General features: G+C 33.5%; 3 protein-coding genes and 1 long non-coding RNA gene across 4 annotated transcripts; 3 read left to right on the top strand and 1 right to left on the bottom strand.

Annotated features, from left to right (window-relative positions):
- The first annotated feature begins 1,383 nt into the window (after positions 1-1,383).
- On the top strand, positions 1,384-6,221 carry LOC111482877 (protein WVD2-like 7). Its single transcript, XM_023128898.1, has 9 exons — positions 1,384-1,749; positions 1,890-1,968; positions 2,630-3,292; positions 3,499-3,711; positions 3,855-3,898; positions 4,002-4,085; positions 4,180-4,276; positions 4,581-4,688; positions 5,581-6,221. The coding sequence occupies exons 2-9, from the start codon at positions 1,927-1,929 to the stop codon at positions 5,986-5,988; spliced, it is 1,659 nt and encodes a 552-aa protein (XP_022984666.1). The 5' UTR covers positions 1,384-1,749; positions 1,890-1,926; the 3' UTR covers positions 5,989-6,221.
- Positions 6,222-9,713: 3,492 nt separating this feature from the next.
- On the top strand, positions 9,714-11,027 carry LOC111477565. Its single transcript, XR_002717319.1, has 2 exons — positions 9,714-9,758; positions 9,840-11,027. It is a non-coding gene; the product is annotated as an uncharacterized LOC111477565 (long non-coding RNA).
- Positions 11,028-11,830: 803 nt separating this feature from the next.
- LOC111477533 lies at positions 11,831-13,313 on the bottom strand. Its single transcript, XM_023121426.1, has one exon. The coding sequence runs from the start codon at positions 13,143-13,145 to the stop codon at positions 11,886-11,888; it is 1,260 nt and encodes a 419-aa protein (XP_022977194.1). The 5' UTR covers positions 13,146-13,313; the 3' UTR covers positions 11,831-11,885.
- Positions 13,314-13,644: 331 nt separating this feature from the next.
- Positions 13,645-20,639, top strand: LOC111477549 (nicotinate-nucleotide pyrophosphorylase [carboxylating], chloroplastic). The gene is made up of 12 exons (XM_023121427.1): positions 13,645-13,865; positions 13,952-14,103; positions 15,352-15,494; positions 15,801-15,934; positions 16,041-16,104; positions 16,236-16,318; positions 16,496-16,579; positions 16,660-16,812; positions 17,236-17,412; positions 17,896-17,963; positions 19,157-19,274; positions 20,286-20,639. Exons 2-11 carry the CDS (start codon positions 13,973-13,975, stop codon positions 19,251-19,253), a joined length of 1,134 nt encoding a protein of 377 aa, XP_022977195.1. The 5' UTR covers positions 13,645-13,865; positions 13,952-13,972; the 3' UTR covers positions 19,254-19,274; positions 20,286-20,639.
- The last annotated feature ends 6,102 nt before the right edge of the window (positions 20,640-26,741 follow it).

Genomic DNA, 26,741 nt, shown 5'->3' with positions numbered 1-26,741 from the left:
AAATTAGCATGCAAACAAACCATGTTAAATATTTCAATTAATAATAGACCTAACTCTTGATAAGCTCTTATCACTAATACAACTCAATTATCAATAGCTCCTATACATGAAAATACTTTTAAATCGAGTCAAAGTTGCTATTATTGTGTTGGACGGGCATATATGCAATTCTCAATATTTACTTTTTAAAATTTTAAAAATATATATGATAAAATATACCAATAATGGCAAGAATAGCACATTAAATAAATATCTATCTATATATATATATATAACAAATATTACGTATTTATTTATTAATAATCTACCAAATATACAATATATCAATTCTTTTATTGATGTATTGAATCATATCATTGATATTTTAGGTAACGAAAGGATACGTGAAGACGTTGTTTATGACACCTAAATAAAAGAATGGTATATAAATAAACCAATATCACATCTGAGAAAGGCTTATCTAAAATAAAAGTTACTAGCTGTACTAATAAGGTGCATTTCTTTTTTGGTAGTTCAATCATAGGAATTTTATAGTTAAGTATGTTAGGGGATTAGAATCTAACTTCCCCCAAATTTGTTAGTCAACTTATGTTAATGTATTTTTCTTATTCATTGGCTTAAATTTAAATTTTTATTCATTTATTTCGAAATATTATTCAATTAGTAACGAGCTCAATTCATTAGGTCTATAGCTATTCATATATAAAAAAGAAAAAAATAAAAATTAGAAAGTGGAAACGGCGTCGTAAGGGGATCCAATTGTCGGAAAATTATGAGTTTGGCAGTCCCACTTAAGCAGATACCAATATAAAGACAAGAACCAAAAAGGCAGGTGCACATGTTATTCTTCGCTTCAGGCCGAACCCTTGGATTAATCAAATCAACTTCCTATTAATTAATTAATTAATTAATATATTTTTACTATTTTTTCTACCATATTGGCTTTTTTCCCGGAAAAAGAAACACATATTTAACCAACCTCAGATCCAAAGGGAAAAAAAAAAAAAAGTTAAATTTCAAATTTATTATTCCACCTTATAATAATAATTTAAATTTTTTTTTTTAATTAATTTGAATACTTTTATTTAAATTTTCTTTTTACAGCGAGGAATCCAAATTTCATAGTATATAAGATAATTTATTTTTAATAAAAAGAATCTAAATCTAATTTTGAGGATATATGAGTGAGTTTTCATCTTTTTGTATTTATTTATTTTTAAAAAATTATATAATTAATTTTTTAAATAAGAATAATTTTATTTAAATAACTATATATTTAGTAACAAAAAGTTTATAATTTAAAATTGAGAGTAAGCATGGTGGCCATTCCCGAAAAAATAAGTATTTAAGGAACCTCAGATCCGAAGAAGATAAAAATAAAATAAAATAAGAAAGAGCCAATTGTTCCGTTTACGGACTTCAAGAACAAAGATCAAAAAGCGGCATTTAAGAACACAGTGAACTCTGCCTCTGAAAGAGAGAGAGAGAGAAAGAGAGATTTGTGAGATTTGTGCTTTCGCTCGTAACACGCTTGCTTCAAGATTCCATCAGCTACTTGCAAGTAAGTGATATCTCTGAATTTCATTTCTGTCATTCAGACTGTTTCGTACTTGGGAGATTTCGAGAGAAGCATAGTCGTTGGCATCTAATTCAGACTTGCAGCCTCTGCGTGTCATGTTCTAAAGATATGTTGCTGTGAATGTGAATGCGAATGCGAATGTGACTGTTTCGGTTTTGTGGCTTGATAAGGTAAGTTTGTTCATGATCCAAATCTGTAGCAAAATCTGTACTGGATTTTTCGAGGCTTTTTCTTCGTTTTTTTTTTTTTTTTTTTTTTTTTTTCCCTCTTGTGATTGTTTTAACTTTTCTTCTGTTGTTTGTTCGAGCAGTTGTTTTAGTGGTTTCTGATGCTTGATTGAGCCAGTCATGGCTGGAGATATCGAACAGCCGTTTACCTTTAATTTTCAGGTACTGCTTTCGCTTTTTTTTTCCCTTCCGGGTGGTACTTTTATCGTTTTTTTGTGAATAATTTGAAAATTTGATGTCGAATTAAGAGTTTCATTTCTCAACCTAATTCCGAAATTTTATTATATACCGAATACATGCGCACTAATACTTGCTGTGGAGATAGAATGTCCTGTTGCTTTGTCCATCGTTTACAGTTATTAGATTTCTCTTGTTCTATACTGTTTTCGTCAATCTCTCCTCGAAAGAACGGGAGCACGTTCTGTTTGGTTGAATTCTAAGAAATTAATGCATCATTCACTCTTAGTAATAAGAGGCTCCGTTTTTCTGATATGGTAAATTGATTTTCTTACCTCATCCTCCAATCTGTAGAATTTGATTGTTGTTGCAATTAACTGTTACGGAGCACTTATTAAGAGAACTTCGATAAACGAACGTTTTGTGCTGGATAGGCAGATGATATGGTAGTTAAGAACTTATAATGCATTAACAATGAAGTTCACAAATCTGAAGTTAATTACGAAACTCCGGGACCTTTCAGCTGCTAAGATATGATCTGTATAATTTTGGGGTATGATCAGCAAGGATTGGATGCCATATTTTCTCCAGTTTTTTCAGGGCTCGGTGATTCCTTTCTAATGTCCAGTTGTTTGGAATTGATCAGGTTGAATCTGTAATCTCGGACTCTATATCATTTGGAAGGTTTGAAAAAGAATCCTTATCTTGGGAAAGGAGGTCATCATTCTCTCATAATCGTTACCTAGAAGAGGTAGAGAAATTCTCCAAACCGGGTTCTGTCAATGAGAAAAAGGCTTACTTTGAGGCTCATTTCAAGAAAAAGGGAGGGTTGCTTGGTCAGAATTCAGCAGAGTCCCATACTCTTGACAGTGATGTATCAGAGCAAGTGAATCAAGAGGCAGACATTGAGATTATAAACATGGAGAATCATGATGGTCATTTTGATGATAGCTCTGTCAGTTCACAAAACCATTGGGACCATGTGGTGATGGAATTTGAAGAAATGCCAAGACAGGGAATTTCATCTCCTAATCCTAAATGTGAAAATTCTTTCAGCGGTGTTGATGGTTCAACATATGGTGATTGTAACGGCGTTCATGCTGAAATAAATGAGCAAGATGACAGTGGGGAGAACACGTTCTCAACTGTTGTAAGTGGTGAACCAGAGGTTGAAATAAAGGAAGATGCCAACAGTCTTGGAATGAGCGAGAATACGCCGTCTGAAGCCATGGAGGCAGTCCCCAAAACTGAGCTAGTGAAGAAAGGTGCCAAAAGCTGCTCAGGAAGTCAGCGAACTCTCACTCCGAAGGTGCAGTTCTTCTCTAATCAACATTTGCTCCTCTCTTCTTTGTTATCTTTCAATTCATTAACCAATTACATTCTGATTCAATCATGTTGCATCTTGTAAGCCCATTTTTCTAGTTAGGAAAGCACCAATTCTGCTATCCAAATCCTTCAGCATAATTTCGATTCTTTTGTTACTTACTCCTCTGCTCGGCAATCCCTTAAACATAGATGATAACTAGAAGGGAAACAAAGGCCTCCTCCAGATCTCAGGCCAACATTTGTCAGAGTCGAAGAAATGTTTCGGGTGATGTTCTCAAATCTCCTGAAAAGGCATCCAGTAAAAGCAAAGGAGAGCCTTCACATACAACTTGCACAGAAGCTCATCCATCAAAATCTGCCATTTCACGTACAAAAGATGTCCGTAGAACCCCCAAAGTTGAGGTAATTTGTGGCTTTATTATATTCAACTTGGAATTCTGATTAGTGCCATTATATTTATTATGTGAAACAAATATTTCTTGAATTCACCGAAGTCCCAATTTAATATAGTCAATCTTTTTTTTTCTTAACTGAAATTTTTCTAGGATTCTAAAGTTATCAAGGGAAGAACTATTCTTGAGAGTAGAAGGTATGCATACTGGTTCCTTTTTTTGGTAGTTTTTTTTTTATATAATTTATTTTTTAAGTTTAGCATGTTTGATGAGTTGAGACCGTGAAATGATGTCCTTCAGATGTAATGAGGTACAAACTTCTGGAGTATCACATTCTTCTCCATTGAAGGTTGAGTCTAGATCATATTTAAGGACAACCACCAGGTTTCACTGCCCTATCTCAAGAGATATTCTCTTCTTCTTGGCTTTTATATCGATGTCAAGATTTCTCATGTATTATTAGTTTATATGAATGTAGGCAAAATCGGACTGTCAACTCAGTCATGCAAGACACTGGGAAAAGCGCTTCAGCTTCCAATTTTAGAAGCAAAGACTTCGCAGAAAGGAGAAAACAGGCAAGCGTGATCTCTGTTATTATAGAGCAATACATAATCCTATACAAAAGAATATAAATGACATAGTACTATGAACATTCACTTTCATCTAAAGTTGGAGTAATTGTATATCAAGGTAGCTGATAGATTTGAGAGTCAAATAAGAAACATGGGTAAAAAAGATTAAATCAGCATCTTTTCATATTACTACTTTTAATTGTAGAGAGAAAGAGAGCTGCATGACATTACCTATGCCAAAAAAATGGCAATTTCAGTATTCTTATTTGAAAAGCATAATGAAATTGGTTGTCTGCTGTTGTCTCAGGGTAAGGCAGACTCTGAAATTAAGAAATTACAGAAGAACCTTGACATCAGATCAAAACCAATACCCTCTTCTTACGGTGCAATTCGACCTGAGTCAGATGGGAAGAAGGTAAACGTGCATCATTTTTCCATATATTATCGACTGAAAATTTTAGATTTCCTTTTCTGCTGTACACATTTTTTAATTCCAGCCTCGAACTAAGAATAAAACTCCAAAATAAATATAGTTGCAATCTCTAAAAACTGGCTATTCCGGGTGCATATTGTAGGTTGTTAACTTGACAGTCAATATTGAATTGGTTTTCTTATGGATTGCCGTAGTTACCTGTGTCCCTGTGTAACTAAATATAGGAAGACTTCGAATATATGAGACAACTTTGACAAGAGCACTCTGGAATGTCATTTCAGTCGTTTAATAACTATTTTATTTGTTGTTTGTTTTTTAAAATTAAGCTTATAAACACTACTCATTATACCTTAAATGCTTGATTTTGATTTTGAAATTTGGCTTAGCATGCAAAGGTGTGTTTTTAAAGAAGGTGATAAGTTTACCAAAAGATTGTGAACAAATGTCAAGTTCTTTGCACGTAAGTGAAGAAGATGTATAATTCCTTTCTGGCACAGTGCATGCATTTCTAGTTATTTGGAAACAAACTTCACAAATATTTGACCATCTATTCGTCTCACTGTAGTCAGGAGTAGAGTTGAATTTGCTAGAATTTCTGTAAGTTCATCCTATATTTGCTATAGAAGCCTAGTAACTAACAATGGAAACAGAACAATTGAAGTTATTAATTGAACAGAACAATTAAATGCCCCTTCTACCCATGTTCTAGGCAGCATTTTATGTCTTTCAAAATGAGGAAAACAACTGTGAAGAAAAGTAGTACTTTTGTCTAACAAATGAAACGGGCTAAATACGCTTGTATAGGTTCACCCGTGTTTTTTTCTTTAAGCACTATAATTTACTCTTGTTTTGGTTTATGTATGTCACATCTCAGGCTGTGTTTAGTGGCACGAAAGTAAGAAACACTTTGAGAAAGTCCACAGCTGCGGCGTCCTCCTCGCATTCACAGTTAGGAAAAGACATCGATTCCTCTGCAAGTGAAGCACCAAATAATACTTCAAAGAACAGGAACTGCCATGTAGCCATGCATGATGAAGCAAGCGTTAATTCTTCAAGTCCATCAGCTAACCAAGAGTTAAGGAAAGACCAAGCAAAGGGGAAAGAACCCAATGTGCAGAAATCCATAGTTTCAGAGAATTATAAGACGATGTCCAAACAAGGAATTGAGGGGAGGCAGAAAGTCAGGGTGCGGAGAAGCATGAATTTGATGGGGAGACCAAGGGACACTAAAGCTGTTTCTGGCTCCGGAATGGGACGATTTGCTGTTGGTGTTACATCGTGAATGGTACACGTTTCGTTCCCTTCCAGGTAGTAGGAATCATCAGAATAAATTGTCCATGTTCTATATTGCCATAATTGTTTTCATTGCTGTTATGGTGTACTGTAATTTAGAAGTCATGTATGTTAAGGTTCGGCAGGAATAAGCAACAAATTGTGACTAAATTTTCTCTATTTTGAAAGACATTATATCGATAATTGTTAAATTATGCTTTAGGTAACCAGGGATTCATTTCAGTCCCCTCATCTGTCAAGAATACTTTATTTTTTTAAGGATAGTCCAATTAGAGTCCACGAAAACATGACCATTAAAATGGCCATGTGTTTCTGTCTATTTTAGCTTTATCTTTAATTAACAACTTTCATAGAGCTTAAAGAAGCCACACATCAATCTCATTTAATGACAGAGATTAGCCCAAACCTTGTTAGCTCATTTTTTTTCCTTCTAAATTCTATGTTAAAATGTTTAAAATTTGTCAATAGGGATAGCGATATTCACTTTTGAAAATATAAGGACCAATTTTGAACCAAATTTGAAAGCATAGGGATCCAGATACCGAATTGAACCTATAAAAATGACTTTTTTTCAACAAGATTAAAAAAGAAAAAGAAAAAAAAATCAGAGTTCAAATGAGAAATTTGGAAGGTTAAAGCTTCCAGGTTACTATCTCCATCACCTCATTCAAACTCCAAACAAACCAATCAGTCCAAAGAGAGCGACCGCCGACAACTCCACGGCTACCCTCCTTCGATCAGCACCGGCGAAGTCCCGGTCAATGGGATACAAGTTTCCGGGTGTACACTTGACGCTGGGATCCTCCCCGCCGGTGGATTCATGAAGCTTGTTGGAAGAGAGGAAGCCATGGGTGAGTACTACATTGATTGAAAGAAAGAAGAAGAAGCTGAGGATGAACAGAGCATAAGGAGGCCTCGCTTGGATGCACATATTATTCAAATTAATATCTGAAGACTAAAAGTTTGGAGAATAAATGGACAGTTTGAAGGCGCAGGAGATTTGAAGTTGAAGAAAGGTTGTTTGGAAGGTGAAGGGAAGTAGTGGAGGTTGGTCGCTTTCTAGTTTTTGGGCTAATGCTGATATGGTTCGATATTCCCCAACTCCGTTGGATCTTTCAAAAACTAAAGTCGAATCAGTTATAATCTTTAAGTTAGAATACAGCATCATATATGTGTTAATTATTTAAATTATGTTGAAATAAGTAATTTATTAAGAATAAAAAGGTTTCGCTAATACGTGAAAGTATCACTTGAAATAATTACTCTAAATAATATCTAAATAACCCGTCATTAAATTAATTAACATGGTGATATAATTATTGGATTTGATGGTTGTAGTTTTTATTTTATATTTTAAGATGCTTTTAGTTTTCAATATATTATTATTATTATTATTTTTGGTTTCTCCAATAGTTAATTTGGATGAAAATAGGATACATATAATTTCTTAATAATTTTAAAAGTACTTTAAATGGTTAAATAAATAATTTTAAAGGAATTATTTAAAGTTTAAATAAATGAGGGGCAAAATAAAAGTGGGATTTGGAAAGCCATATATGGTTTGTTGGTTGGAATCCATCTAGGTGTAGGGCCCACTTAAATAAATAAAATTCTAATGGTTTCCAAATTCATAAGTAATTTTATTAATTAAGGTAAAGAATTATCGGGAAAAAGTTAAAATTTTAATTAATAAAATTTATCTTTTAACTCTAAATTCCTAAATTATTTTTATTTCTCTAAATACTCAGAAGAGTTAATGAAATGCTATAATTTAGTGGATAATAGGAATCGTTGATACATGCTAACATGCCAACAAAATCTGTCTTAGATAGTTAAATTGTGCAGGTTTTAGAACAACAATTCAAATGAAAATAATACGTTTATTGTATAAAATGACTAAAATGCCCTTTCTCATGAATGTGAAAGTTTCTTTTGAGTTATTTGTCTTTCTACATTATAGGATTTAAAAACTCGCATGTGATATTAAAGCTGCAATTGATCAAAGAGTAAATAACGCGATCATGTCGTAGGGAATTCAAACGCTATCGTCACAGGGAATGTGAGGGCCATCTTAATCCGAATTTGTAAGGAGTAAACAATGTGATCATGTCGCAGAAAATGTAAGGGTCACCCCATCCGGGTTGGAATCTTGGCCATGGATGTAAGAACAAAAATGATCCTATATATATTTTTTTTTAAGTACGGAAGTTAAAGTAGATATTTTGAAAACTCGTAAACGCTTAAATAATAATAATAATAAAAAAAAAAAAAAGAAATATATGGGGGTAATTTGTAGTACGATAGAGACTAATGGTTAGGGCTTTAAGGACCAATATGGACCAATTCAAAGAGGAGTTAGCTAGTTCTTGTGGTTGTTGGAGAGTTTTCGTGTAGTTTATAATGGGGGTTGGTTGGGTTTGGGGGCAAAAAATATCCATCTTTTTTTAAACACTTAATTAATTTTATTCCCATAAAGACCATTTAACACCCAAATTCAAGAGGCCTAAATAATATAGGTAAGCCCCTAGCTATCCACCCAATTATTTCTAACTTTTCGGGTATGAAACGTTATAAATGTTAGATCAATATACGTACATCACTGTTGATGAAAATGCAAAAATCTCAATTATAGTAAAAATTGTGACACCCGAGTAAAAAAGAGGCACATGAATTAATCAAAACCACTTTCGAACGATAGAATGACTAAAAAAATTGAAAATAAAAAAGTTACTATCTATACCAACAAAGTGTACTTTCATTTTCAGCGACTCAATCATAGGAACATGTAAATGAAAACAAAATATGACATAAAAAAATATCATTCAGAACACTCTTATAAAGTAAGGAGTAGGTAAGGTGACTATTTTAGACCAATGTGGCATAAATTTATATTATATTTATTAATTAAAAGACATAAAATTGATTAATTATGAGAAATATTTATCTTAAATTTAGAATATTATTTTTTAAAAACCTAGAAGACAGAGTCCAAGCCGACAGGCCTCTGCAACGCATGCTCACAGACAAACGAAGCTGAGTAGGATAGAGAAAGGAGGGGGGTTTACAGATGTGGTTATTATTGTAATTACGTGGCTGTTAATTACCAGTACACTTTTTTTTTTTTTTTTAATTTTTGTCAATATTCGTTCACCTGTATCCATACCTACGTGTACACCTCGGTCCCTTGGATTGAATTTACTATATTACCCCTTCTGGTGTCCTCTCGTTAAAGGTTTCGTTCGTTTGAATGTTATTAGAATTTTATATAAATAAAATTATTTAATTTATTTATCCATTTTATTTTTATTAAAATAATTTTCATTCATATAAATTTAAGTTTTTAATTTTTTTGTAATAAATTTTAATAAATATATTTGAATAAATATTTCAAAAATCATAAAAGTATGTAAATCATAAAAGTATGTAAATAATATCTACTACCGATGGAGATGGACAACTATATAAATAAATAATAAAATATATACTACGTTACAACCACTCTTTTATTAAAATTTTAAAAATAAAATAACATGATAATTGGCATTAGAAAAAATTTAAAAAAAATTAATTAAATGAATTGGAAAGATACACATGTGATGCCTACTAATAATTTTACCTATCCAAGAAAAGGTTCCCACACGTGCCACACGTGTTCCACCCTTGAACAATAACTCCTCTCTTTTGCTTCTATAAATTGATGGTACACCTCTCTCACAACACATAACTTAGAAGGAAGAAATGGCTCAAAAAATGGCATAGGTACATTCTTCTCCTCCCTCTACTTCTAACACCGCTCCGTCCTACTCTTCCTCCGCTCATTGTTTTTATCTTCTTTTTTAGATGGGGTTCGTTCGTTCGTTGATGAAAGTAGGAGGATGAATTCGACACGATGCTTGTCGAGTAAACAATCCTCTACTGTAATTACAGTTTTTGCTCTCGTTGTCTCTTCGACCTTAAATTTTTCTTTTTATGAACTCATTCATTTTTTGTTGTCTTCTTTTTTCAAATAAGGGTTCGGTAAGGAAAACAGGGAGATGAATTCGATGCGATGCTTGTCAAGTAAAGAGCCTTCTGCTATAAATCACAACCTTTGCTCTCGTTGTCTGTTCGACCTTGAACTTTTCTTTTTCCAAACCGATTTCATTTTTCGCATCCTTCTACATTTTCAAAATATATAGAGTTTTTTTTTTTTAAAAAAAAACCCTTAAATTTGAATGGATTTATTGGTAGGTAGCACCCAAAAGCACCATTTTGGTAGGTAAATAACATCGTGTACTTTATATATATATATATATATATATATATATTTTTTTTTTTACAAAAGAAAAAAAAACTCTTCGATTAATCGAGGTTATTATTGACTTTTCACGACTCAAAAGTATAGATGTACTTATTTAATAAATTTTGGATTAAGAACTATAGTAAAAACTTTTATTTACTATTGTGTAAAAAAAGTTTTCTCTTCCGACCAGGTGGTGAAAATGGAAAATAAAATCTGAATAATAATTATTTATTTTTTAATTAAGTTTAGTATCTTTGCTTTTGTTAATTAGTCTTCAAAAATATTTTCAAATAAAAAAGATATTATTTTATTTAAATTTGGGTAGAGATGTAAATGTTTCTTAAGAATTAAAAAAAAAAAAATAGAAAACTAAAAATAAAATTATTTCTAAATGTTAGCTTAAAAGGATATTAAGAAGTTTTCTAAATTTAAGTAGAAATTAAACGAATAGATTTTTTTTTTTTTAGAAAGACTTATTTTCTTTTAGTAAGTATTTAGTAATTTTTTTATTGCTATAAATTCGAATATAAATAGGTTGTGTTTGGACAAATTGAAATACTGAGGCCGAACAAACAACAGACACGAGGGATTAGCAGAAGACTGTTTATTTGACAACGGATTTGCATGGAATTCAACGCTTCTCATTGGTCAACATTTCAAAATCGTCCAAAGTTTCCAAAAATTAGTTAGCTATTACGATGTAACGATCCATCCTTTCATACATGAATAAATGAGTTATTATAAAAGACAGAAGAGCAGAGACTCGAGAACTACTCAAAATCATTCATATAAAATGAAAACCGATAAAAGAGAAAAGAATCAATTCTACATGCTTGCTAGAACTTAAGATAAGGCTTTTGTTCATCATCATCCCCAAAGCCTTTCTTCTTAGAATGTTCTCATCCTAGTCTCTCAAAAATTGGTGCACATTTGGCCTTGATACTGGCTACGCGTGCGACTATACCTACATTTTTTTAAGGCATAAATTATAATAGTCGCACTTACCTACTTGTCGCTCCTCTCTATTATGTTGCTATCACGGTGAGACTTTAGAGTGATATCAACCCTTTCCTATCGTAGTTGAGAGTCATTTATAGCTCCAACTCTATCAAACCAACCAAGCTGTTGATGCAACTATCTATGAATGACTCTCAACAACTATTAGAAGTAGTTGATAGTCTTTTAGAATCTCATCACTATAATAAAGGGGCATGACTTGGTGTGTGTCAACTAGGACACATACATGAACTAGCCACAAATAAATTTCAATCGTTATTAAGGATAGTTAGAAACCCTTAGAGTTCATAAACATGGGGGAGCAACCTCATGCCTATAATTAAAATACATATGTGGGCTAGTTATAAATGGTTCTCAATCACTATTAAAGACGGTTAGTAATCTTCTGGAGCCTCATCATAATATTATAATTGAGAGATCCCACGTCGATTGAAGAAGGTTATAAGGGTGTAGAATCCTTCTCTTAACATATTTTAAGCCTAAAAGAGAAAGCCTAAAGAAAACAATATCGGCTAAAGGTAGACTTGGACCCTTATACAAATTGATATTATTGAGGATGGGATAAATAAAAACTTTATGATAATAAATCAATTAATCTTCTTATCCATGTTCCCAATGAGTTGTTTCATCTGAAATCTCCAAAAGAAGAAATAAGCCAAACCGAACCCGACCAATACATAAACCCAAACCCATTCGTCTTCACTCTCTTTGGGAGACCTCATCTCCTCAATCCCGAACCGCTCCCTTCCCGAATTACCATTTAACCCCTCATTCACGTACCCATTCAACACGTACACCCTCCCCTCATTCCCCACTGTCACGCCTGTGGCGAACTTCTCTTCATCGAGGTCAATTTCGTCATAAACCACCCCCTCCCCCCAACTGTCCTCGCTCTTCAGGAACCAAAGCTTTCTGTAACTCACCACCAAAACGACGCCGTCTCTCCTCGCCGCTATCCCGTCCGCCCCTTCCAGATCTTTGTTCAGCAAAACCAGCCTCGCCGTTCCGTCGTCCGCGTCCACTTTGTACATCTTTCCGGTGTTTGATTGCACCACCAGAAGATATCCTTTGCTCACGTAAACCGCTCCGTTTAGCCCTGAGGATGAGAAGACTTCGTTGGGGGTTGCGGGATGGGAACTGTAACTCGTTGATTTCGAGAAGACTGTGGCCGATCCGTCTATGTTTACCTTCCAGATGAAGTTTCCGGCGGAGTTCGTGATGAAGGCGTTGCCCTTGAAGTCGGCCGCGACGGCGTTTGCGACGGGGCGGTGACTGGAGGTTCCATCGGATGGGAGAGAAGTGAGGGAGATGCGGCGGCGAGATCGCAGATCGTAGGTAGCGAGGGCGTTGAATTCCGGAAGTGGAGGGGCAGCATGGACGGCTGCGAGGAGGCGGTTGTTGACGGAATCGATGGCGAGGCCTAAGATCGAGACGTTTTCGGGGAGGTCAGGATCGTGGATTAGGGTTTCGGCGACGCCGGCATCAGAGACGGAGACGAGAGTGCGGTGGTGGAGTGAGCCGACGACGAAATGCTGCGCGGATGCGTCCCATACGATGCCCTCTGGATAGAGATTTGGGGATCGGAAATCGATAAGGTGGGGCTTTCGAGCTAGGGTTTGGGAGAGGAAGAATTGGAAGAGGAAGAATTGGAGAATTGGAGAGCGATGAATTGGCGCCATAGGAGTGATTGTAGAGGACTTACAATGGATTAGCGATTTGTGCAATGAATTTATATGTGAGGAAGAAGATGATGAACAGATTCCTTGAAGAACCAAGACAATTGGACTGGATTTCTTGTCGAAGGGGTTTCTTTTCTTAACTTCTCTGAAGATATTAAAAATTAACATTTTAATTTTTTTTCTTTTGTTCGATTTAGATGATGAAGCGTTCAAAAACAAGTGATCATTTAACTCAAACTAAGTCAATGCACATATGGAAGGTATCTCATTCGACATTCTCAACGAAAAACGATCGTACCTGATTGCATATGAACAAAGATGGTAGACTTCGCCCAATTCTCTCTATCACGTAGTGACAGGCTTCTACCGATTACCTTCTCCAAAGTTTACTCGATGCACACTGTTGTTGGTGTTCTACATAATTAATAAAATTAGATAATCAAATGATTATATTCATTAAATCTTGAAATTTTAAAGACTCGAAAACTCAAATTTTGATGATTAAAATTAATATTATATGACAGATAATCGTAAATTTTTTTTATAATATTCACTAAAATTTTCAAAATTTGATCTTTTATGGCAAGAAGCATCTTAATTTTAAAATGTATTTAATATATATATATATATTTTTTAATTTTTAGAAAATGAAATTTCAATTTCAATTTGTGTCCTCTCCGCCAATCATCTCTGTAGCCGACTTTCCCTGAACTTTATCGAAAGAAGAAAAAACAAGAAGCGTTCTTCTTTATTCATCGCTTCTTCATTCTCGTTTCTCCCACTTGAGTTCAGCTCAATTCTCTCTCTCTCTCTCTCTCATACACAGGCAATAGAATCGTCAGTTTCAGGCATTTCCAGAGTGGGACTTACACATACACCGCCGCCAAGGTGATTTTCTCTTCACCTTCTCGCTTTCACCCTCCTCTAGGTATTTGAATATTTTCACTTATCGCAATTCTACTTTATCTGCACAGGCGAATTAGTCTTTTGGATAGATGCATATACTGAATCTGTATAGACCCTCTTTCGGGCATATCTGCCAATGCTGTGGACATAGCGATTTGCGGGCCTGTTCTAGAGGGTTAACACATATCTCAATCTCTACAGCTCACGGCTTGGTTCCCAGGTATTTGCATGGCTTCCTAGTGTCCTCATGTAATGTTGCAAAAGAAAACAAAGAATTTAAGACCATGAATGGGGAATTGAATGCATCTCGAGTACCTTTCTGTAATGAATATAATGAGAAATCAAGGACAAGTTGCTAAGAAGTAAGTAATAATAACTTCTGGGTACAAAGAAAATGTTAGGAACTAAAGCAAAGTTTGCCTTCTGTTTGGGTTGATTGCTATTTAGATTGGATGATAATAACATGTGCACTAATGCGTTTTTTGAATGTTGGAATCTCATGATTTGTAACCGCCCAAACCTACCGCTAACAAATATTGTCATCTTTTGGTTTTTCCTTCCGGGCTTCGCCTCAAGGTTTTTAAAATGCGTTTGCCGGAGAAAGGTTTCTACACCCTTATAAAGAATGTTTTGTTTCCCTCTCCCACTAACGTGGGATCTCACAATCCACCTCCTTTTGGGGTCCAATGTCTTTGTTGACACTTGTTCCCTTCCTTAATCGATGTGGGACCCCCCAATTCACCCCCCTTTGAAGCCCAGCATCCTTGCTGGCACACCATCTCGTGTCCATCCCCTTCGAGTCTCAGCCTCCTCGCTAGCATATTGTCAGGTGTCTGGCTCTGATACCATTTGTACAACCCAATCTCACCGCAAGTAGGTATTGTCCTCTTTGGGCTTTCCCTTTCGGGCTTCCCCTCAAGGTTTTTAATACGCATCTGTTAGTGAGAGGTTTCCACCCCCTTAAAAAGAATGCTTCGTTTTCCTCTCCAACCGATGTGGGATCTCACATGATTACTAGTTGATAATTATAATATTTCATAGATCTCATAATGTTTATCATTGAAATGTGTTAGACATCAATGTCAACTATAGTTCATGTTGTATCAGACATTAAAAGAGTTTGTCAAACTTATGATCCACTTTTTAGTGCCATCTTGTTCATAATGATATAGTAACACGTTCAAAGAGTAAGATCTTTCAATTTGGCCAACTTTTAATTGATTTTATATCTTAAATAGGTCCAACTCCCATATCTCAGGCATTAAAAGAGTTCATCAAACTTGTGATCCCCTTTTAGTATCATCTTGTTCATAAAGGCATAATGAAACACTTGATGACAAGAAAAATTGACGTGCTGTAAAATTTTCATCTTGTTCTTTCGTTTTAATGTAGAGCTCATCTGTTTGTGCTGTAAAGATTTATGGTGACTTGTTAGCTCTCCCCTTTGCTAATGACTCAACAACTTCAGGAAACTTACGGCAATGTCTGCATCTGTGGCAAAAGATTCTGGAATATCAGTTGCATCAGTAGCAATCCAGCCTCCATCTCACCCTACCTATGATTTGCGTGGCGTCATCAAGTTAGCCCTTGCTGAAGATTCTGCTAATTTTGGTATAATAGATATTACTTTGTAATTTTCCATGGTGATTTCTGGGTTTACCTCCCCATTCATTATGATCTTTTTCTTTTTTAAAAGAGGAATTAGTTGCTGAAATTTTCATTTGCCAAATAATCTTTAGCATAGTTTTTGCTTCCTAGGTATGTTTTCGATCTTAGGTCTTATTTCGTTGAACAAGAAATTTATAGATGCATTCAAATCATCAATGTAATTATATTTTCGACTCGAATCTACTTGGGTTAAGTCTGTTTTTCCACCTAAGTGAAACTGCTGTGATAGTATTCCTAACACAAATGTAGGTGATGTAACATCTCTGGCCACCATCCCCTCTGACATGGTAGTGGATGCTTTCTTCTTGGCCAAAGAGGACGGCATTGTTGCTGGCATTACTCTTGCAAACATGGTATTCCAGGAGGTTGATCCTTCAATTAAGGTAATGTTGATGTTCTCTCTCATTTCTCCCTCCCCCTCTTCCTTTTGATTCTTATCGAGTTATTTATGAGATGGACGTGTTCCCGTTGATCCTAATCCGTCTTCAGGTAGAATGGTCCCAGAAGGATGGAGATTATATTCATAAAGGACTACAATTTGGAAAAGTTTCTGGTAAGAACTGAAAATCTCTAGGAAGCTTAACAAAACTCCGTGTCGAGCATAGTGTTGGTATGGGATACTCCAAACACGTGATGAAGACATGGAAATAAACTTCCTAAATTTCCTAAATTTTTTATATGCAGGGCAAGCACAAAGCATCCTTGTAGCTGAAAGGGTGGCACTAAATTTTATGCAGAGAATGAGTGGAATTGCAACTTTAACTAAGGTTCGTTTGTTTCCCTTATGATGCAATCAATAAGTAGTTTTATAGTATCAATTTCTCCACATAGTGTATAAATATAGGGACACAATGGGGTGAGATAGCCAATGGATTTTATGTTATTTTTCCTTTTTTCTTGTTTGAGTGAGTATTAACAAGTACATGGCATCGAGGATTTTGCAGGCAATGGCAGATGCTGCTGCCCCTGCACGCATTCTGGAAACGAGAAAAACTGCTCCAGGTTTACGTTTGGTGGATAAGTGGGCGGTGTATATCACTTCCTTGGTTCTACTTTTACAGAAACTTTTTTGGCATTCTACACTTATTCTTTATTGATGTTCTTACAGGTATTAATTGGTGGAGGCGAAAATCACAGGATGGGTTTATTTGATATGGTGTTGATAAAAGATAATCATATATCAGCAGCTGGAGGCATCTCAAATGCCATTAAATCTGTTGACTTGTATCTGCAACAAAGAAATCTTAAAATGAACGTCGAGGTACTTTCCCGAATCCTAACGTTTTTTTAATAAGTTTAAAATTGTTTTTCTAGTTATTCTGAATCCTTTTTGTTTGTTTTTATATTGTAATATCTATTGATATTAAAATTCTATGAGTTTCCTAGTAATTAGATGTTATAGGGTTAGAAAATTGTCTCGTAAGATAAGTCAAGGTATGTGCACAGAACATTTATGGATATTAAAAAAATGTGTGGGCGCGTGTGTATGCACTTGTAACTCCGATTTTGTTAAAATTAAATTATAGTGATATATATTACAACTTGTTTGCACCTAAGTTTTATTATTTCTTAAATGTTTAAGGATTTCTTCTTGATATGCTTCAACATGCTAATTTTTGTTTGTATATTGCTTACTTTTAGATGGAACTTAATTTTTCTTGGTTATATTTTAATCAATTTCCAGGTTGAGACCAGGACACTTGAGGAAGTTCATGAGGTACTGCACTATGCAACCCAAAACAAGACATCCTTAACCAGGATGATGTTGGATAATATGGTCGTTCCACTCCCAAGTGGCGATGTTGATGTGTCCATGCTTAAGGAGGCTGTAGACATCATCAATGGGAGATTTGAGACCGAGGTACGTACTGTTTAATACCAGCACATTTCGCAGTGTCGGGAACTTGAAATCTATTGATGGCCTTTAAATTCTGTATACGAACAATAATATTTTTTACTTATAATGAGTTTTGCCCTTTGAAGCGTGACCATTTGGCTCACATAGCGTTTAAGTTTGATAGATATTTGATAATGTGATACTCAACACTTAACACACCATATGCTAGAGTGTCTGGTTTATAATTCGATTGCATGAACACTTTATTTATGAAACAATGGACGAAAATGAAGAATTTTCGATGAAATACATTGGATTATTCTTCTTAAAACACATATTTTTATGGATGTAATACGTATTTGATTTAAGATTATTCTTCTTTACTCGTTTTTAGGTTGAATTTGCATTTAGGAGGATGTCTTATCCTGTTATATAAATGCTTTGTAGTTATTAATTTATTTATATAACGTTATATCAGATTTTGATTCGCCTATTCTCTGGTGGTAGGCTTCAGGAAATGTTACTCTGCAGACCATACAGAAAATTGGACAAACTGGGGTTACTTACATATCCAGGTATAATACACAGATTGTAATATTTTATCAGCAAGCTTCCAGCTTTTCTTTAATTAAAGTGTGTATACATACATACATATATATATATAGTTTCAATGCTATTACTTCTCTTAAAAGTCTCTAGTGTCATAAAAAAAGCTTTAAAAGATTTGTTGACAGCCTAATACTGACTCAAAAGAGTCCCAGAAAAGCACCTGAGAGCTAGGAGTTACTGTATTATCCCAGCTATATTTTCTGACACATTATGGCCTTTTGAGGAAATATTTCTTGATTGCCCTGTATTCCATATATTGCAGTCGTATTTCCTTCGCAATATCCTCGCATTAGTTTACTCCTAGCATTTACTGTTGGCCTAGCAGTAGAATCCTTGAACTCACCTTCACTTGTTCCCTTCAAGGTGCAGGTGCCATATTATCCACATATTATCCACATATTATCCACACATTATTGAAGTTCCAAATCCATAGCCATAGAGAAAAGATTATTCTGTTGTCTTCTGTAAATTCGCTCCGACCAGCTAAAAAATGAAACATTGCCCTGCTGTCTTCTATAAATTTGGCTCCAACCAGCTTAAAACAAAACAGTGCATCTTAGATTTGATGGGTAATGCGACATAGATATTGATACATCAAATCATAGAGAAATCTTTGATTTAGTTATCCGAGAAGTTTAGTCAAGGCTCAAGCTGAGTCTAGTGAGGATATTGCTTTCTGCCAGTTATGCTAATATATGCTCCATGTAACACAGCAAGCAAAAGTAGTCGGGGAAAAGCTAACCTGCTGGAATACCATTCAAACAAAAGAAACAATGTCCGAGTCAAAATATACTCTCAAGGAAACACGTTAAGAAACTCTCATTTCTATTCATAAAAGATGAAGCAAAGGAGAAAATGATTCTAAAACAGTGAAAACTTTGAAAACCTCCACTCAAGTAATAAGAGAGCTCTTTTATTTTGCAGCCTCATGCATATGTTCCATCTATCTCATATGCTCATCAGCAAAATTGACGTTATTGTACGTGGATGCCATGTTTGTGCTATTATGTCTTTTCTTTATTGCAAGGAGAGAACCATTTCTTGACCAAATCCTAGTGGAAGTGGGGATCAAGCTATAGAAACTAGGGGCTTTTTTTTTCCGTCTTTTTTTGCTATCTTTTGAGATAATATTTTATGACTTCATCTTTAATCTTTGCAGTGGTGCGCTGACACATTCTGTGAAAGCACTTGATATCTCTCTCAAGATAGACACAGAGTTGGCCCTTCAAGTTGGAAGACGTACAAAACGAGCCTGATTCTAAAACCCCACGTATCTGGTAATGTTTATCCTTTAACGTTTTATTTTTGGGAATAATTCAATTTTAACCCTAATTTTTCCATTTCATCAAATTATGCCTAGACTTGGTTAAATGATGCAATTTCTATCATCTATTCAAATCTTGTTAATTCATCTACTAATTTTAACAAATGTGGGGTGTTTAGATTTAAACACCTGTGTTCATGTTGATCCTAACCAAGTTTTGTTATATGATTTAAAATGAATTTATAATTTATATGATTTTGTTTGGAAGCTATGACTTTTCCTTTTTTGGGTATCATCTAAATTTCTGTTTGCAGCCTGAAGTAGTCTTTTTAAGCATTGAAATTCTAGTTTGGCCTCTGAAATTTCGTACTTAATTCTCTTTTAGTTCCTAAATTTTCGAGCATTTTGTTGACCTTGCATCAACAAGAATTTCAGTATTTGTCATTATGCTTGTGAACTATTCAATAAAAACTCGACATAACAAGCATTTTTGGGGGTTTATTTACTGGACGAGTAAGTTATCAGGTTGAAGCCATCTGCAGTAGCTTAAGTTTTGTGTATTTTTGTTCAAGATGAACTCTGGATATTTTAGTTTTATCGTTAATTTTCTAAACTATTTACTAAAAACCTAACATAGGTACTTTATTTCTTTGATGAATAAGGTATCCATATAGGCAGATCCTTGTGGTCACTTGCAGTAGTCTTAAGTTTTGGATTTTAGAACAGATTGAGAGTTTTGTTGAATGATTTATGAAAAGTTTAGGGCAATAAAAAAAAAAAAAAAAAAAAAAAAAAAAAGTGTTCCAAGTTTATAGACAAACATAATATTTGGAACACAGAAACACATATTAAATGGAAATTTGGTATAATTAATTGTAAATGGAAGAAGGTGAGTTTTGTTATTCAGTGTTTCTTGGAAGTTGCTTGTGGAAGTTATGAATTGTCCAAATCTAATGGTTGCGTGTAGTGTATGGCTGTGTAAGTCTTTAACGTATTTCTTTTGTTCTCTCTCACTTTCTTGCAGGGACCAGGCGAGAGATGAGAGGCCTTTGCCGTGGTGGCTTACACCCACTTTATTATTACCCGTGAATCACTCATTTCTTTGACGCCAAACAATAAATAAAAAGTGGGTGCTTTAGTTTTTAGTCCTTAGAGGTGGTTTTTCTTTCTACAGAACCCCCCCTCCCTTTGTAGCTGTAGCAGCCAACCTGAAACTTTATCATCCTATCTATTACTTTTTTTGCACTTTTAATGCTTCTCTCCATTATCTTTCCCAAAATGTTAGAAGGGGTTGAGACACGAGTGTCTCATGCTTTTGTGTACAATGCTTGACCCTAATTCTTATACGAATGCCATGCTGACTCCCATTTTCTAGGCTTTCTTTTGCTTGAGGGCTGCTTGTAATAATCAAAAATTACAAAGTTAATCCTATAATTTACTTTTAGTCCTTTTAACAACGCTAGGCTCAATGATGCCATACCAATTGGTCATAATGCGGAACAAATTGAATATGGGTATATTATGCATATTGTATTTTGATTGAATGTACCTCTCGTTTTGCCCGGTCGTCATTGTATCAAATTGATTAGTATTTGTCCCATAAATATTGTCATACAAACTAAAGAATTAACTTATCCTAAAAATAGGAAGAAAGTGGGAAGAGATAGAGATGTCTCCTTAACGGGCTTGTAAACAAAAACTATATTCTCTCAAATTTGTCTAAATATAAGATACGAGAAAAAAAAATATGTAATAGAAATTATTCATTTTCAAATGAATAATTTAAAAATATATATATATATATATATATTAAAAATCTCCAACAAAACCCAATTTCCTCGAATTCCTGGTATTGTGGGCACGTTTAAATTACAAAATTTAAACTCATGGTTTCTATAGTATAGAGAGAGGGTGATGAAATGAAGGTGAAAGCATAGTTGCTGTTGTAAGGTTGTCGTGTAAGGGAGGTGCCAACCCAACACAACCAACCAACCAACCAAATGCTGCTTTATTATTATGCATCAGCTCAGAAACAGAGCATGTTATTTTATTCCATTCTCTGTCGGCGTTCCCCATTTATTCCTTTCCAATTACCCAAAAAACAACCCTCCATTCTTAGGGTTCCCCAAGTTATTCCCACTCATGTACTCCACCTCACATTCTCCACCCATCAACGGCCCAGATTCTTTGGAGAAATTTTTCCATGATATATTATAGCTTCTTTCACATTATTCTTTGATGGTTCTATTGTGGGAACAGAGAGAGGTATAGTATAAAAATATTAGATGCTCTTTTCCCATTCTTATTCTCTGAGGCAAAGGCTTCTCAAATAAAATCCTCTCTGTTTGGCTATATTATGACTTGTAAGGTTCTATTTTCCCTGTTCTTGGCTATCAACTTCCCTTATTCCACAAGTTCATCTTACCCCTTTCCTTTCCTTTCCTTTCCTTTCATGCAAGAGTTTGGATGCATGTCCTCCAGATTTGATTTGATGCTATACTAAATCTTCACTAAACTCAAAAAAAAAGTGTGTATGATAACGAGTTATGATAAATGTAATTATATTGATACAGTTTCACAAAGTAAGAAGTGGTCGGAGCCCATAAAACACAACAACAAAAAAAAAAAAAAAAAAAAAGAACACAAGAAATCCATATTGATTAGAAGCTTATAAACTTTCCTCCATCAATAATAAAGGCAACCTTTTCCTAACCACAGTGATCAGAAGGATAAGGTTTAGACCACTCTGTTTAGACTTAGAGCCAAGATAAAGCTACATCTATCTTCGTAATTGGTAATAAAAAGGGCACCACTTAACAAAGAAACTTATGGCAAGTGGGGATTATGCCAAGTCATGTCATTTGGGGTTTTCTAGCCGACCAAGCCCCAGAACTCATGAATTTATTGGCCTGCCCCTTTTTTCCTCTAAGATATCATTATGATGAAGCCAAATTACTCCTAAAGTTTATTTGACAATGTTGGAAGATGCCTTTCCTAGATGATAACTTTTAACTTTTTAGTTTAGAGGCTAATTTTGTTTTCCAAAGTTTTGATCTTTCTTAGAGAATGATCCAAACCTCAATCCCACATCGGTTTACATTTGTAAAAAGAACACTTCAAACCTATTTTTTAGAGCCTATGGTTATATGTGAGTGAGCTATTATTACTTTCTATTAAGATACTTATAATTTACTCTAGCGCAAAAAAAGAAAAAAAAATTGAAGTGTTTAAGATGAGTAGCATTTCCACGTGAAACACTTTTTTTTTTTTTCATATTAATTAATTGCTTCATTTAAAAGCATCTAAAATGCTCTTGAAGAATTTTCCTTTTTGATGATGCGACCAAACATCACGAAGATTTTAAAAAGTAATTTTAATTAGTAAATAAAAAAGAAAATTGTTCCTCATCAGTATAAATAAAGAAATAAGAAAAACCCCATAAATGGTCAAAATACAAGAAAAAGTAAGTTTGATACAAAATCAGAATCACATGAAGAAAAACAATATGTGGGTATCCAAATTTGCAAAATCCATTGGAAACAAATTAAATAGCTCAAACAAATTTATATAAAAGAAAAAAAAAAAGTCTAAAAATGATAGGGTCATGGTATGAACTATGTAAAAGGGGCCCTAGTGGTTGCCATCCTCATTCCAGACAAAGACAGTCCAAATCATATATTGACTTTAGCTACCATGTATATATGTATGTATATGTATATGTCATGTGGAAGGGAATCTAACATAAACAAATAAAGAGGGCAAAGGATCATAAATGGTGGGATCAGATTAGCCCTAATTTGACAAATAATTCACAATTAAAAGAATGAATCATGCACAGTTCAGAATACAAATTCCCCATAAAAAAGCAGTGATTCAAAACATACCCTTCGCTTATCATGTGGAGATGAGTCAGGCATGATGAATAATCCGCCCATGGGCGGCGCTGGCAGTACGCCTCTTTCCCCCTGCCCGCCCAACCGATGCCATTGGCGTGTCTAAATGACGCAAACATTTTCACAAACACTTGGCGTGCGTTTTGGACCATTCGCTTTGCCCACTCATCTTCCTTTAAAAAAAAAAAAAAAAAACAGAAAAAACCCATTGAGAATCAAATCCAAACGCTGTATGTAATTTAAAACTAATGAGTCGATTTGCTGCTGAAAAACGCCAAGAAGATAACGCAATTATGTTGAAGTTGAATAATGTTTATTTGAAAAGAAAGAGGAGAAGGGCTTATCTTTCGGCGGAGCTTGTCAGCACATACGTCTCTCTCTCAAGACGTTGTTGTCTCACCAAACAAAACTGTCGCCATTGCCTTCTCTCTCGCCTCTTCTCTTTTCATTTCCATCTCACATTCTCAACACACCCTTTTCTTTTTTTGGGGCTTTTATTTTCAATTATCCAATTTTAATTCATCTATTTTCTATAAAGGCATACAACCACGGGATAATAAAATTAAATTTGCTCCACTTAAGCTATCAATTGAGATTGTTGTCAGGTTGTCATTGTCACAACCAAACCATTATGATACTCAATTGTTGTAGTTGAAGCGGAAGTAAGATCGATCGTACTCACACACCCACGAACAAAAATTAAACTAAGGCCAAAGAGAAAAAATTCATCTATTATCTATTAGTGGTAGCTAATTATTATACCTACAAAGTCTTAACAAAGTTCTTCTAAATTGAACAATGACTCCCTATCTAAACTCAAATATCACCATGATAATGATTATTATCTCAAAACAATGTTATATAAGCCTTTATACATATCTATCCATACTAATTCTCATATCTTAATTAAAATGATTTAAACGAGAATATGAATCACAACCATTATGAACTAAATGAGAGATACCATAAATTCTTGCATCAAACGTTTGATCACCGTGGTGATGTCTTGCTCTGAGTGTTGGCTCCCATTTCACGTTTGGTGCAATGAATCGGCACCTTTGGTTTAGGGCTCATTCTTCCTTGCATATTCCAATTCCATCGCAATCATTCGATTTCGTTGTAGTTGTCTTCATTTTGCTTCACCATCTCCCGTCGATTTTCACCGCCATCGATCTCGCGCCACACCCATCCAGGAGCTGTCGCCGCTGGCCACGACCGAGGAAGGAGGATAACTACCGGAATTCAGCTAACCCCTTGTAATGACCCCACTTTTTTACACACGTATCAGTTGAAGCCATACTGCTAACCATTTTATCATTTAAAAATAATTAAAAAAAGAATAGAAAAAAAAAAAAATATATATATATATATATATACATACAAGTCATTTGTTTTTTCTTAATTTTTTTTTTTCAGAATTTCCAATTTATTGTATTTTAATCTTAAATTAACAATCATGTAAAATTACTCAAATACATCTCAACTCAATTTTTCCTTTTTTTTTTTTTTTTCATTACTTGTTTTCTTTTCTTTTAATTATTTGTTTTGTTGGCTTTTTACAAATACGAAAATGCCCTTATGTCCATTTCTGTAATTCCATAAAACATTTTTGGAAAGTAAAAAAAAAACGTTAAAAATACAATTCATTCCCATCGCCATAATTCTAGATGACGTTAAAACAAATAAACCAAAATCAAGTAAATTATTAAATCCTTATTTATAAATTAAAATAAAATATGTAATTTTGTATATTACAATTATACCATTTAAATTTTATTTCAAACCTATTGATACAATTATGCTATAAGATTTAGTTTGAGAGAGTATTTTTAGAATAAATTTTTTAAGAAAATCATATTATTCTAATTAAAAGATTACATGAATTATACGGATGAAAATATCTAAAATTTTGATAGTTTGATTCGAACTTTTGGTCCCACGTCTATGTCTAACTTTTTTTTCTCCAAGATTACCTCGCAAAAAAAAGAAAATTAAATAATTAAATAAAATTATTAATTACTGGTCTATTATTAAATTAATAAAAGAGCTAGAATTATATTTTGGAATTCTAAAATTGGATCCATTATTTTCTATAAATACAACAAAAAAAAAAAAAAAAGAATAATTCCTCTGCCTTTGCTTTCTTTTCAAGAAATAAACCATCAAATCACCCACCCCAAGAGGTTTATATTTATGAATTAAGAAATATAATGAAGAACAAGCCATTAAAACGACGTCGCATAGGAAATTAAAAATGGCAAAAGAAAATTTCATACCAAATCCAAAGTAGTGGATTACCACATTTAATTCCATTCCATGAATTTCCAATATGAAACATACCGTTTATTAAACAAAACAAAATAATAATAATAATAATAATAATAATAATAATAATTATAAAAAGAAACCCAAATTTAATTATATTATTAATTGTTGCTTCTTTTACAATTCATTCCATTAAAAAAAATATAAATAAAACAAAATATTTAAAGATTTTAATGAGTTTGCTAAAAAATATTGACTTTGGATAACTGAAAATTCAAATAATATTATTTATTAATATTGATATTTATTCAATTTTATACTACTTTAACTCATTCCACTACAAAAAATGCTGATGGAGAATCCACGTGGCAAATGGAAAAAGAATCAAATTCTAATAAAAAATAATTTTTTATCTATGACAATAATTATCATTTTAAAATAAAATGGATATCGTATATCTTTTTCTATATTGGTTGATAATGATAATAATAATAATTATTATGATTTAATATGATGAATAAAATATAATAAATTTCTATTTCTACTTTTCTACTTTATCAACGTGATGCTTTTAAGTTTTAAATGTTAAAAATCTTTTGTTTTAATCATAAAAAAATCATTTAGTCCTTGTTATTATATTCTCACTAATTATTTTATCTGAACATTAATTTGTTAGAAAAAATAAAAAATAAAAATGTCAATGGTTGAAAATATCTCGAGTATACATTAGATTTAAGAATTAAAATAAAAAAAAAAGTATTTTGACGTTTGAATTTTAAAAAGATTTATTTTAAAATACGAATTCAAAAGAAAATAAAAATTAGTTTCATAATCTTTTATGATTCGAAAACATGTGTACATTAACGTTAATAAAAATATTTAAAAACAATGAATGCATTAATTGTAATAGCTTAGAGAGGCTCTCCATTTAAAAATTTAAAAACAAAAAATTAAAATAACTAACTATTTGGCTATTAAATGTAGTTTATAAATATTAAAAATGAAATGGATTTTGAAAATAAAAGGAATGAAATATTTTATTCTAAATTTTGGCATAACAAACATCTCAATTTTAATTAAAAGAGAGGGGTAATAATATAATTTAAAAAAGAAGGGGGGTATTTTGGAAATAAAGATAAAATGGAAGGATAAGTAGGTAAAAAGGTATTTCACCAACCTAAAATTTAAATGCAAATTATACAAACAAAGAAACACACAAAAGTTGAAAGGAACGATCATAATTTGGGTGTAAAATTTGACCCGTTAGCTTTCAATCCACTATGAAACCACGTTCTAGATTTCGTCAATGGCGCGTGTACCAC

The sequence above is a fragment of the Cucurbita maxima genome, unplaced genomic scaffold (assembly GCF_002738345.1).
Source record: "Cucurbita maxima cultivar Rimu unplaced genomic scaffold, Cmax_1.0 Cma_Scf00001, whole genome shotgun sequence".
Classification (NCBI taxonomy): Eukaryota; Viridiplantae; Streptophyta; class Magnoliopsida; order Cucurbitales; family Cucurbitaceae; genus Cucurbita; species Cucurbita maxima.
The sequence above is the reverse complement of the archived record's forward strand: the minus strand, read 5'-3'. Positions and strand labels throughout refer to the sequence as shown.